This window comes from Pyricularia oryzae, chromosome 5, assembly GCF_000002495.2.
Source record: "Pyricularia oryzae 70-15 chromosome 5, whole genome shotgun sequence".
NCBI classification, from domain to species: Eukaryota; Fungi; Ascomycota; class Sordariomycetes; order Magnaporthales; family Pyriculariaceae; genus Pyricularia; species Pyricularia oryzae.
Genome location: NC_017852.1, coordinates 4159125 through 4171581, shown reverse-complemented (window position 1 = coordinate 4171581; position 12457 = coordinate 4159125). Strand labels below are relative to the sequence as shown.

Below are 12457 nucleotides of genomic sequence, written 5' to 3'. Positions count from 1 at the left end.
GGTCAAACCTCTCACACCTCCCTTTTGCTGTTGGTGCATAAAATGAGACCCTTCGTAGCAACGTTGCTAAGGTAAAAGGGGGCCGGATTTATTCACGGGTTGTAGGACTTTCCTTGGCTCCTCCTGGACTCTACTTTGTCCTTTGAACCAAGGGCAAATGAGTACCTTAGAGATAATCGGACGGTGGGTGCCAAGCAAAGGGGTATGCCTAACTGGAGTGTGGAATGTAGAATGTAGCCTGCAGGCCTTGAGGAAAGAAAAAAAAAAGGCAGCAAGAAACGTTAGTGGCAGGATTAGGTGTGCCTCATTAGACGTGTCCAATGTCATGGTCGCAGTCCACGAGGCTTTGCTCCGGGTTGAAAAGGGGCTGGTAGTATCAGACAGTCGTGTCGGGCCAAGCAACAGCCAAGCAAGCTCTATGAACATGTTTGGCCGCCTCGCCCACGAGATCTGGACCGGTCCCACTCCGGGCGTGATCATTCCCCAGGCGCCGGTGGCCCGGACCATTGATGGCCAGCAAAGCACCTCCGTGACCGGATGGGGTCTCAATCGACTTGCAGCAGCAAACAAAAAAAAGGTCCTACCCTTGTCTGGGTTTGTGTTCCTCCTTGTCGTCGAATCGAATCACAAACCCGCCGTCCCTTGCAGATTTTTGGACGGGCCTTTTGTTCCTCGCAACCATCCACAACATACCGCACCTCGAATGCGCCAATACAATATCGAACGGGATGGCTGCATCCGGAAGGTGGTAAATGCTGCATGTGTTGGGGCCGGACTCGGGCCTTTGCTGCATAGCACCAGATCCCGCCGATGTGATCACCTGCAGATGGGGATGCGTTTTTTTTTTCTTGACTTGACAGCGTCTATAATGCCATGTGCTACATGCCCACGAGTGCCCGACTCCGCTAATGCAGTGATTTGCAATGTCGTGGCAGCGGCTTGAAATGTCTTGTGTGATAAGGCTCAGGCTAGACGGAGGCAGAAATAAGGATCAGATAAACAATGATATGCCTCTAGACTTCTACATATGGAATGATCGGCCATAACGGGATCACATCATGAGGAAAACGGAGATAAAAAAAGCAAAGGAGATGACTCGCCATTGCAGATCATACAAATCATAAAGTTAATTGGACTTGTATGTTAATCTTGAGCAGCAGACAAATAGGGGGTGCAGCGGCGGCACTTTCCGCTCCACATACGAGGTACCTCACCGAAAGTCCTTCACCTGCTAGTCTGCATCTAGAACTATAATTTAACCGTCCTTGTAGGGCCTAATTTGCAGATGGTGCAAACCAAATGTCTCATTGGACGGAGCAGACCATTTCTCAACCCCCAGACCGCAAATTTACCCCACGTGTCGAAAGAAACACGAGTGGGAAAAACGCGGGTCTGACCAACCACGGGGGGAGTTTCTGGAACTTGTCTAACGGGCATGTCTTGAAAAAAGAAATCAACAGAAGAAAAAACAGAGCGGGGGACGCCATGTCTTGACTAAAATTCAACGGCAGTCTGTGAGTTGTTTAAACCCCCGAGGGTTGACTTGATACAAGGCCGGCACCAACCCCCAAGTACCGAACTGCCAAGCTTCCGCGTCTTGGCATGGGCGCTTATCCTTGCCTATGTAAGGTATTATGCAAAATAAGCCGTCGGCTTGGGGTTGGTCTTTGGTGAAATTATCAAGTACCTATGAGTGTAGCAAGTACCTTGTCAGATGTGAAGATTGAACGGCAGCACTCAGATCCGCAGGCAGACATACTGCAAAGATTATGAGAGCGAGAGAGGATCCGGTATAACTCACCCGTGGCAGGTGACAAAGAAGCTCTGGTCGACCCCCCTCCACGGTCTTGACACCGCCTTATCTGAAGGACCACTGCAACGTTACTGTTTGCATCAGAGTCTGCTTCGATATCCAGCACCAGGTGAGTATGTATGTATGTATGTATGCTTTTCTTATCCATGCAGCGGTTTCATCGCAGCGCCAGGCGCGACAAACTTGTATGCTGAGGGTTGCTGAGTTGTGCAGTCGTAAAACATATCATCAATGTGCATACCTTCATTTAAGCTACTACGACCCTTGTTCGTTTTACCTGCCCTACTTCTGGGGAAGTTGGTCATGTAAAGGGTCCAGATGAGCGTGACTGGGACTAGATAGATCCAAAGGGCGAGCGCTAGGGCCCTAGCTGCATGTGGTTGCGGGGATAGCACAGCCCAGCTTAGTGTACTTTGGAGCAGTACTTCATCGCCGTTTTCAGTGGACAAACATGACTTTGCCTCTGGAGGAATCGAAAGCAGACATGTTGGTTTCTAATCCTTGTTGTGGCTTCGTCGGTTGGGGGCGCGAGTGGCAGATTATTGCTGCAAGGCGCCACAGTGACGTGATAATGTATTGATAGATACGCTGATATGCTGTTGCCTATTGGCCCCCAAATGTACCAGAGAGTATACTGCTGTCGCTGCCTGGGCATTAATGGCAGTGCATCGGTTTACTGTATATCGAGTCGCAGGTACTCAGGTTAACGTTTCTTCCCATATCATGGTCACGACCACATGGGACCGAGCCACGGTTCATCAAAAAAGGTTTGGTTCGCGGGTGGTCTTTCGGTAGCTACGGACCCATGGTTTGCGTGGGTAGGGTGGTGAGTGGTGAGTGGTGAGTGGTGATCCATTTATCGCCCAGTCCTGTTGCAAAATTGAGAAAAAGGGGGTTGATCTTGTGATCGAACCAAGCCGTTCGATTAAACGATTGGCTAGAAATAAAATTATTGATAGCCAGACTTGCCAGATTGGAAGCAACCATGGGATGCGACAGAGGAAAGAATGCCGCATGCGGGCACCCAGCTGAGACCCATTACGTAACGTGGTACTGGGTTGATGCTAGGTGGGCTTTTTCCTTTTGTGTGGTTTCTTTTGCGTGTCGTCAATCAACCACGACGCCGTACAAGTCAATCTTGTTCTTACCTGGGCTGAATCAGCGTCCAGGTTGTAATTTTGATGAAAAAAAAATGATGGTTGCAAGATACCTAGTCAACAGACTTGCCCCCGATATCTTCAAAGCCCATCTCTATTCTCTCCAATGCCACCGGCTGGTGCCTAAGCTGCCAAAGGCGAGAGCCCAAGATGGCTCCAGTCCGGGTCCGGCCCGGCACCAACTGCCACACAGCAGACACGATTGAACGGGCTTAAAATTATTAAATATTTTTTTATCTCCTCTCGGTCTAATGCGCCCTGCACGTGCTATAACAACGCCGCACAGGCCGAGGTATCCTTGGCCGGAAAGTTCTGCCCCTTCTTGTCCTTGAGGAAGCAGTTTGCGGCAAAGGCCGGGAAGAAATCCGTCAGGTTGGAATTGTACGTCACGGCCACGCACCTGACGTCGGGCAGCTTGTCGTTGTACCTGACGCACTCGCCCAGGCAGTCCTCGAACGAGTAGACGAGCGCCCTGCCCACGTCCTTGACCACGCCGCCGCCGCCGCCCGCCGCCCCGACCCCCTGCGGCCAGTCCACCGAGCAGATGGCGTCAAACTTTTCCGCCCCGCTCGTGTACACCCGCGACCCGTCAAAGGTGCAGCTGTTGGCCGCCAGCCCGCGCGTGCCCGCCGTGACGGCCGCCTGCGTTGTGGTCGACGTCGTGGTCGACGTCGAACCTGATGATCCCTGCGTCGGAGTCGTTGTCCTCGTCGGCGCCGTGCTCGTCTGCTGGCTTTCGGGATTCGTGGCAGGAGTGGCTGATGGGTTGGGCGGTGCGGTGCCGTCGTCGCGTCGCGACAGCCCCACCCCGAGCCCAACTCCCAGACCTACGGCGGCGAGAACTATCAGCGCCAGAAGCGCCCAGAAGACTGCGACTGGCACCCCCAGCACTTTGTTTCTTGTTTTTGTCGGCTTCTCCAGCGCCCGATTGCTGTCGTCCCCCGCTCCCTGTTGTTGAAAGCCCCCCAGCCCCCGGTAGCCGTCGTTCCCGGCTGCCTCTTGCTGATAAACCCCCATCTCCTGCACCGTCCCAATCGGATGCGCGGCAGCTTTGTCGTTGTAGATCCCCGTCGTCGGCTGGTGGTTGAACTGCCCCGGCACGGCCTCCAGCGGAGTATCATCAATGTTGCGATGGTAAGACGGCGTCGGTGCGCCCTGGACCGGAGTGTCGACCTTGGCCGGGTAGGGCGGCGTCGGCACGCTTTCCGGGTAGGTGCCGATCTTTGGGTCGTAGTACGTCTGTATTGCCGGCTTGCCCCTCTCCTGCCAGTCCATCACCATCATCTGCGGCTGGTTGTCGCCGCGCGAATGGGGCGGCACGTCGGTCGGCACCACCTCTGGCGCGTTGGCCGCCCGGTCTGGGCTCGCCGGGCCATAGTAGCTACTCGTCGTTGTTGAATAATCTCGCGGCGCTGACTGGTAGTATTGGTTGCTTGTTGCACTGTTTGGATTCGGATGGTTTGCCATGATCACCAAACTTGGTTATACTCTAGGCAAGAGCAAGGTAACAAGAGAAAAAAAGTCAACAGAATCTCGCGCGGACGTGTTCTAGGTCCAAAGGAGCCAAGGTTAAGAAAGAAACAGGCGCGGAAGGATTTGAAAAGTACAAACTTGGAGGGCTACCTTGGCCGCCTAATTCCCAATCTAGTAAGCATCAAAATACCCTGGTCCGAATGAAGCATTTCATAGGCTGTCTATGCGCAGTCCGACGAATTGATATTGAAAGGGGGGCAAGGTAAGCACAATTTCCCGATTAGGTCCTTTGATTCGCCAAACAGTCGTGTTACAGCCCACTCACACCTTGAAGCTGAACTGCAAGGTTTCAGGCAGCAGTGCGAATGAGATCTGATTGTTGCCCTGTCAGGTTGATCAATATTAATACATCATGATCTGGAACGGCAACGGCGAGCTCAAGTGCGAGATTGGGTACCACCGACTCCAACAGGCTGACATGATATGGTATTCTAATCATTCCTCATAATCTCACGGGTTCAACGCCCGACAACGATGCACCAGATCCAAAACAGATTCAAATCTAGCCCTCTTCGGCATCCATGTCGTCGTGCCGCCTCTTTGTAGCAGAGCCACGCTTACGGCCTTTGAGGACTGCTCCCTTCTTGCCTCTGTCTTCGTGCAGAGCCTTCATCTCTTCCCGTGCATGCCGCTGCGCCTCCTCCACGCGCTCCTTGAACACCATCACCTCTTCCTTATCGGGTTGGAAAAGCGGCAACTTGCGTCCGTTTAGGGCCGCCTTTTCTATCCTCAACCACAATTCGAGGTCATACTGAGTGATAATGGAAATGGCTCGACCAGACCGTCCAGCACGTGCGGTACGACCCACACGGTGAATATACGTCATGCTGTCCTGGGGCATATCGAAACTGCAGGTGACAAGGGTGGTTAGCAAAGCTTAAATCCTCTAGGGAAATTAGGGTAGGGCACTTACTTGATGACAAGATCGACTTCTGGAATGTCCAGACCACGAGCAGCGACGTCGGTTGCCACTAAAATATCGCGTGACCTAGCCTTGAACTTGTTCAGAGCGCCCAAACGCATTGATTGTGAGAGCTGGCCGTGCAAAGGAATTGCGCCAAATGAGAGCGTGCGCAGCAGGATAGAAACACGCTGGGCCTCGTTGACAGTTCTTGTGAAGACGATGGTGGTTTTGCCGGCAAACTCATTTGCAAGATAAATGAGGTAGACATCCTTGTGCTTGTGAGGGATGAAGAGGGGGTTCTGGATAAGGGTAGACACCGTCTTCTCCTGGCTGGAGCTAACGCTAACCTTGAGCGGGTCGCGCAGACTGGCTCGCTGCAAGCTCTCAACCTTGGAGCTCATGGTGGCGGAGAAGAGGAAGGTGCGGCGCTCCCTGGGAAGGAACTTGAGGATTTTATCGAGGATGGGCCCAAAGTCCAGGTCGAGCAGCCTGTCAGCCTCGTCCATGACCAAAAACTTCAAAGACCGCAAGCTGAAGCCCTTGGTCTTTTCCAAATGGTCCAGCAGACGTCCAGGTGTGGCGACAACAATGTGAGGCTTCTTTCCCAGTGCGGTGGACTGGGACACCATGTCGAGACCACCGACCACGACGGCGCACCGCAACGAGATCGAGGCACCAAGGGCTTCGAATGTTTGACCAATCTGGGCGGCAAGCTCTCGAGTGGGAGCAAGCACGAGCCCGAACAGAGGCTGCGGCTTTTCGAGTAAGGACTGGAGGATAGGAAGCGCAAAGGCGGCCGTTTTTCCTGAACCTGTCTCTGCAATACCAATCACATCGCGGCCTTGCAGTGCCAGGGGTATCGCCTGCTCTTGAATCGGTGTAGGCTTCTTGAATTTGAGAGCCTCGCATGCCTCGCAAAGTGGTTCGACAATGCCCTAGATATCGAGTGTCAGCTATTGCGCACATGCGCTAGGTAGGTAGGGCCAATTTCTGAGCGTTATCGGGGGGCACTGACAAGATCCCGGAAAGACTTGGTTGGCGTCTCTTCCTTGCTCGGCAGCTCAGTTTGGCCCTCTTTGGTCGCCTCCTCTACTGTGGGCGTGGAGTCGTCGTTTTCGCTAGCTTCATCGCTGCTGTCGTCGTTCTGCTCTTCGTCCTCTTCATCCTTGTCGTCCTTGTCATCATCATCATCATCTTCTTCAGCCTCACGGGCTTTTTGCTTGATTGGCGCAGCAGCTTTGGGAGCTTGGGTGATCTTCTTTGTGAGAACTTTCGCAGCGGCACGGTCCCCAGAGCTGGGCTTCCGGAAAGGCCCTGGAGCCTTGGAGTGAGACAATTTGACACGTTTGGCGGAAGACATTGTTGCCGGCGCGAGGTGAACGTCCGCGATGAGGTTGTCGGAGTTTGAGAACGCCTCAGTGCGGGCGGTCATAAAGAATTTCTAAATTTTGCGATGCAGGGAAAAATAAGTGTGGGGTCGATGGCTTTTGCGCCGCTAGCTTGGAGTTGGACGAACCACACGCAAGAATCCTTGGAATTTTAGTGGAAAACACTTCCGCAATCTGGGTTTAGCTTTCAAGTCTGCAATAATTCCTCGGCAGCTGGAGTAAAATTTCTTATCTCGCTTTATCGCAATCCCTGCTCCCTGTTTACCGCCCCGCCAAAGTTTTTTTTTCTTGCGGCAGGACCTTCGTCGCCGCCTTCAAGCTCCGCGCCATCAGCAGCAATACCTCACTGTACATTGTCGTCTTGGTGTACAGGCCAAAACATTCAAGATGGCGCGCAGTAGAGCAAAAAGAAGAACGCACGCTGGTGCAAAGAACCCCAACCAGCAAAAGGGACCAATCAACACCGGCAATGCCTCAATTCGCGACCCCAAGAGCATGGTCATTCGCATCGGCGCCGGCGAGGTCGGTTCCAGCGTCAGCCAATTGGCCACGGATGTGCGTCGCGTCATGGAGCCCGGCACTGCCAGCCGACTCAAAGAGAGGAGGGCCAACAAGCTGAGGGATTATCTGGTCATGTGTGGACCGCTTGGCGTCACGCATCTGCTCTTGTTCTCCAGGTCCGAGTCTGGCAATGTCAACCTGAGGGTGGCTCTTACTCCTCGTGGACCGACGCTGCACTTCCGCGTTGAGAAGTACTCCCTGACAAAGGATGTGCAAAAATCTCAGAGGCGACCCAAGGGACAGGGCAAGGAGTTCGTCACATCTCCACTGGTAAGCATCGTCAACACTGCTCTAGGTGTGCAATCCGTTCTAACTTGGCCTACCCATTCAGCTCGTCATGAACAACTTTTCAAGCTCTTCGGCCGATGCTCCGTCCAAAACACCCAAGCACCTCGAATCCCTGACGACGACTGTATTCCAGTCTCTCTTTGCTCCCATCAACCCCCAGAAGACGTCGCTCAAGTCGATACGCAGGGTCCTGCTCATGAACCGTGAGCAATCCAAGGAGATGGACGGCAGCTTTATAATCGACTTTAGGCACTACGCCATCACAACCAAGCCAACCGGCATCTCGAAACCGCTCAAGCGACTCAACGCAGCCGAGAAGCTGTTGAGCGGCAAGACAGGCAAAAAGGGCGGCCTGCCAAACCTCAACAAGCTGCAGGACATTGCCGATTACATGATTGGCGGCGAGGACGGCTCAGGGTACATGACGGATGGTGGCACCAGTGGCAGCGAGGCCGAGACGGACGCCGAAGTAGAGGTCCTGGAGCCCACGTCGCGCAAGGTCCTCAACGCGAAAGCCCGTGCGGCGATGAGGGAGGCGGAGAACGGCGATGAGGGCAGCCAGGCTGGCACCGAGCAGCAAAACGTCGAGAAGCGCGCCGTGAAGCTTGCAGAGCTTGGCCCGCGGATGAGGTTACGACTCCTCAAGGTCGAGGAGGGTGTCTGTGCCGGCAAGGTCATGTGGCATGAATACATCAACAAGTCCAAGGAGGAGATCAAGGCGATGGAGAAGAAGTGGGAACAGAAGCAGCGGGAGAAGGAAGCGAGGAAAAAGGTGCAAAAGGAGAACGTGGAGCGCAAGCGGAAAGAAAAGGAGGAGCAGAAGAAGAACAGCAAAAAGTCGGGCGAGAATGCCGATGGGGATGACGATGACGAGGATGAGATGGATGTCGACTATGACAGCGATGATTACGAGTTTGACAGTGAAGGAATGGCAGGTGATGCTGAGACGCTCGTCAATGAGAAGGCGGAAGAGGACGGAGAGTGGGAAGACGAGGAAGAGGAGATTGCTGCTGGGGCGGGTTGAGTGTTTGGTTGGCAAGTGTTTGCACCCGCTTCTCTCCATGTTTGGTCATAATTATAATGATACCAAGAGTATTTGATTGCAGTCTGTCATTGTTGAGCTGTGCGTTGAGTTTGATCCGATTCCCTTTGCTTTACCTTTGACGTGGCTTTCGCCTTGGCCGAGTTTCATTACAGGAAAACCACGGCAACATTAGCAGCGGCCACACTTTGCACCGCATCCAAACGCAGTATCACCAAAGAATGTGCTCGAAATGCAAACCACGGAAGTCACAACCTCCCGAGATAAACCCCGGCTCAATTGCCAAATTCGAAGCAACTCCTTTCAGTATGTTAATATAGTGATTTTTCTTTCTTTTTCTTTGTTTACATGGACCTATCATTTGCACAAGCACCTTTCTTATCCATGGACAAAAATGTTAGTTTACGGACACGGCCAACTTTGCGTCTTCTTTGCCTGCCCTTTGCCCCAACTGCGTCGGTCGTTTAGCTAAAATTGGCTTATTTGACACTGGTCACAATGAGTATACCTCGTTGCACGTTCCACAATTATTTACTTTCCTATCTAGGTACTTGCAGATGCTTAATCCCTTAACGAGGAAAATGTTCTCCGTACGTTCTTGGGGAGCAGTTGATGCAATTTCACCAACAGCTTTGGCAGTCCTTATAAAAGCCAAAAAAATGACAATAATTCTTCCCAGAGTTAGCGAGCCCCATGAACAGACCTTGTAGTCTCTCGCCTCCACAAATTTGTCAATTGTGATCCGAAGAGGCGTGCTTTCTTTTGCCGGGCAGTTTGCCAATCATCCTCGGCCTCCGAGTGCAGCGCACCGCTTCCAGATGCCAACAGCAGGTGGCACGACTATCGACCTCGCGACCAGCGGCCCCGTCTAGCGACCGGAACGTAGTGCGTGACCTAAGACCGTTTGCCCCCAGTAATTACAATCTCTTTGCGGGGTTTACACTCTGGGCTGGCTTCAAAGTCGAAAGGAATCCCATGGCTGACGGGTCTCCATCCTATAGTCTTTGTACTTGAACTGCTTGCAGTGCGCCTTTGCGTTGTCGCCTCAGCCCAGGTTGCAGCCGTGAGGATTGTCAGTCGTGACTCTGTCTCACGGCCAGAAATTGATTGTCGGGGGCCTCCTTTGGGAATGCCGGCTTTTCCCCATTGGAGACGAAATGGTAGGGCGGTTGCACAATATCACTTTGGAAGAGAACAAGATGTTTTGCAGATAATATAAGCCAAGTAATCCAGGGACGAAAAGAAAAGTATGGTTTCAGTCGGGAGGTTGTTTTGGGCAGTGATCTGGCCCGTCGTCTGAGCTAGACAGATCGAAAGCATGTCTTTGCCAAAAGTGTTTGTTTGCCAGGTGGGGACAAGATAGGCTTTTTCGCCATGACAAAGGTTGGACTCCCTTCGATGCATTCCATGTGCGGCCTCAGCCGCGGCAGACACCAAACTACATCGCAGCGGATGCTGATATAGAAGGCAAGGAATAGTCTAGATCTAGTACAAACAACCAGCGTTCCTCCCACTTACACCGGGAGCTGCCCCTGAGTTGTTTGGAAGTGGTCAAATGCGACCTTGCCAGGACCCAATTGAAGGCGTCCATCTCACTTGTACATCTGACTCTTTTCTACGATCAAGCTTTTTCCGCGCAGGGATGGGACGACATGTTATGAGATGATCTCCTTGCCTATGCGGGGAAACCTACCGAGAGCGGAGGGAGAAGTATGAAATACTAATCTACTGCATACTACTCATGCCGTGTTACGGCACCAGCGGAAGTTGGAGAATATGCAGGCGCGTCGTTAATTCGTCGTAGCCAAATAAGTTCATATCCCATATCAAAACTCTAATGCCGACAAGCGCAGCAGTAGGTGCAGGCTTTGTCTGCAGGGCGGTGCGGCGACGTCATGAGCATAAGACGGGTTGCGAGGTCGCCTTTGTTTGGTATGGTCCCATCTTGTCGCCCTCCTTTCTTTTTTTTTTCTGCAGCTTTGACGGCAGTCCCAGACACGGAAAGAGGACAGCAAGGCTCAGCACCGCATACCAGAAAAGAAAGAAAAAGAGCCGTAACAAAAAAGCGTCTAGACTCTACACCACGCCATGCTCAACGGCCGGACAAAGACAGCCCTGTCGGCACTAGCCGTCACGGGAGCATCGGCCATGGTGTCGCCGGGTCCGCTCACCAAAATGGTCAACGTGTTCACCGGCACGGCGCAAAACAACGACCCGGGCAACGTGTTTGCGGGGGCGTCGGTGCCGTTCGGCATGGCCAAGGTGACCATCAACGTGGACGGCTACGCGCCGGCGGGGTACGTGTCCGAGTCCAAGGAGATCGTCAAGGGCATGTCGCCGCTGCACGACTCGGGGACGGGCAGCGCAGACGGCAGCTACGGGCAGTTCAGCATCATGCCGGTGGTCTGCGGCGGGTTCGAGTCTTGCCCGACCATCGAGACGGCGCGGGGGCTGCGGCGGGACGGCGACGGGGTCAAGGACCAGGGGTTTCCGGGCTACTTCAGCACGCCGCTGACCAACGGGGTCTTGATGGAGGCGGCGTCCACGCGGGGGGCGTCGCTGGAGCGCTACACGTTCCCCGCCGGCGTGAAGCCGACGCTGGTTCTCGACTGGACCACCGACGGGACGCACTCGTTCAACTACGGCCAGATGCACGCCGACTGGCCGGCGCAGCGGATCCTGATGAACGGCACGTGGTTCAGCAGCTTCGGGCCCAGCCTGTTCCGCTACACGGCGTTTCAGTGCGTCGACCTCTCGGCCTCGGGAAAGTTCACGGACCGCGAGTTTTGGGGCGCCAACCCCGAGGGATGGGACGCCCGACGCAACGACACCGACTCGTGGAACTTTGGCAGGTGGACGGAGCGCCGCCGCAACCCGGCCCTCACGCAGCCCACCAACGCCGGCGCCATCGTGCGCTTCGGCAACACCAGCGGCACCATCGTGGTGCGCCGCGGCGTGTCCTTTGTCTCGGCGGAAAAGGCCTGCCAGAACATGGAGCAGCAGATCCCGTCGCCGCAGGACTTTGACAAGGTCGTGGCCGACAGCAACGCGCTCTGGGAGGACAAGCTGCGCCGCATCGAGCTGGCCGACGGCACGCCCGACAAGATCCGCCAGCTCTTCTACACCAACTTTTACCGCACCTTCCTGTCGCCCAACAACGCGACGGGCGACGCGCCACCCCCCTACACGGAGTCGGCCCACCCCTACTTTGACGGCATGTACTGCAGCTGGGACACGTTCCGGACGCTGTTTCCGCTCATGGCGCTGACGTCGCCGCGCGAGATGGCGCAGATCACCGACTCGTACGTCGACGGCTTCCGGCGCGAGGGCTGGCTGCCCGAGTGCCGCGCCAACAACGTCAAGGGCTGGGTGCAGGGCGGCAACAACGGCGTGCCCATCGTGGCGGACTTTATGGTCAAGTACGCCAAGCACGCCGGGGAGCTGGGCGTCAACATGGACGACTACTGGGCGGCGCTGGAGCACGACGTCACGGCCACGCCGCCCAACTGGGACTACGAGGGCCGCAACAACGAGGCGTACAACAGGCTCGGGTACATACCCTACGGCTTCCTCGAGAGCACGGCCGTCGGCCAGCACACGCGCGAGTTCAGCCGCGGGCTCGAGTACTCGTTTGGCGACTTCACGGCGGCCATGGCGGCGCAGGCGCTGGGGAAGCCCGCCGACGTGTGGCGCCCGCTGCTGGAGCGCAGCCTCAAGTACGGCGCCAACTACAACATGCAGCTCGAGTCGGACGGCTACCGGGGGTTCGTG

At 54.7% G+C, this 12457-nt stretch overlaps 5 protein-coding genes across 5 annotated transcripts in view; 3 read left to right on the top strand and 2 right to left on the bottom strand.

The window, feature by feature from the left end:
• Positions 1 to 325: 325 nt before the first annotated feature.
• Positions 326 to 1278, top strand: MGG_11674 (uncharacterized protein; the record flags this gene model as incomplete). Its single annotated transcript, XM_003719003.1, has 3 exons — positions 326 to 594; positions 1155 to 1205; positions 1272 to 1278. 3 exons carry the CDS (start codon positions 326 to 328, stop codon positions 1276 to 1278), a joined length of 327 nt encoding a protein of 108 aa, XP_003719051.1.
• MGG_17540 (uncharacterized protein) lies at positions 1128 to 4520 on the bottom strand. Its single transcript, XM_003719002.1, has 3 exons — positions 2055 to 4520; positions 1802 to 1900; positions 1128 to 1687 (listed from the first exon to the last, which is right to left on the bottom strand). Exon 1 carries the CDS (start codon positions 4435 to 4437, stop codon positions 3238 to 3240), a length of 1200 nt encoding a protein of 399 aa, XP_003719050.1. The 5' UTR covers positions 4438 to 4520; the 3' UTR covers positions 1128 to 1687; positions 1802 to 1900; positions 2055 to 3237.
• Positions 4452 to 6934, bottom strand: MGG_17539 (ATP-dependent rRNA helicase RRP3). Its single transcript, XM_003719001.1, has 3 exons — positions 6423 to 6934; positions 5417 to 6342; positions 4452 to 5351 (listed from the first exon to the last, which is right to left on the bottom strand). The coding sequence occupies exons 1-3, from the start codon at positions 6837 to 6839 to the stop codon at positions 5006 to 5008; spliced, it is 1689 nt and encodes a 562-aa protein (XP_003719049.1). The 5' UTR covers positions 6840 to 6934; the 3' UTR covers positions 4452 to 5005.
• A 157-nt stretch (positions 6935 to 7091) lies between these two features.
• MGG_00087 (ribosome biogenesis protein SSF1) lies at positions 7092 to 8750 on the top strand. The gene is made up of 2 exons (XM_003719000.1): positions 7092 to 7626; positions 7688 to 8750. The coding sequence occupies exons 1-2, from the start codon at positions 7183 to 7185 to the stop codon at positions 8666 to 8668; spliced, it is 1425 nt and encodes a 474-aa protein (XP_003719048.1). The 5' UTR covers positions 7092 to 7182; the 3' UTR covers positions 8669 to 8750.
• A 2024-nt stretch (positions 8751 to 10774) lies between these two features.
• The window catches only part of MGG_00088 (glycosyl hydrolase), a gene marked incomplete at both ends in the record, with an annotated part of 1877 nt that continues 194 nt past the window's right edge, over positions 10775 to 12457 (top strand). The window contains one exon of the mRNA XM_003718999.1: positions 10775 to 12450. Within this exon, the coding sequence (XP_003719047.1) occupies positions 10775 to 12450 (1676 nt within the window). The remainder of the gene's footprint in view (positions 12451 to 12457) is intronic.

Bases quoted from the DNA above. Each gene is read 5' to 3' on its own strand.
- MGG_00087 (XM_003719000.1), top strand. From the start codon at position 7,183: ATGGCGCGCAGTAGAGCAAAAAGAAGAACGCACGCTGGTGCAAAGAAC. The intron at 7,627-7,687 runs GTAAGCATCGTC...CTACCCATTCAG, and splicing joins AGTTCGTCACATCTCCACTG to CTCGTCATGAACAACTTTTC.
- MGG_17540 (XM_003719002.1), bottom strand. From the start codon at position 4,437: ATGGCAAACCATCCGAATCCAAACAGTGCAACAAGCAACCAATACTAC.
- MGG_17539 (XM_003719001.1), bottom strand. From the start codon at position 6,839: ATGACCGCCCGCACTGAGGCGTTCTCAAACTCCGACAACCTCATCGCG. The intron at 6,343-6,422 runs GTCAGTGCCCCC...CTCGATATCTAG, and splicing joins CCAAGTCTTTCCGGGATCTT to GGCATTGTCGAACCACTTTG. The intron at 5,352-5,416 runs GTAAGTGCCCTA...TGTCACCTGCAG, and splicing joins GAAGTCGATCTTGTCATCAA to TTTCGATATGCCCCAGGACA.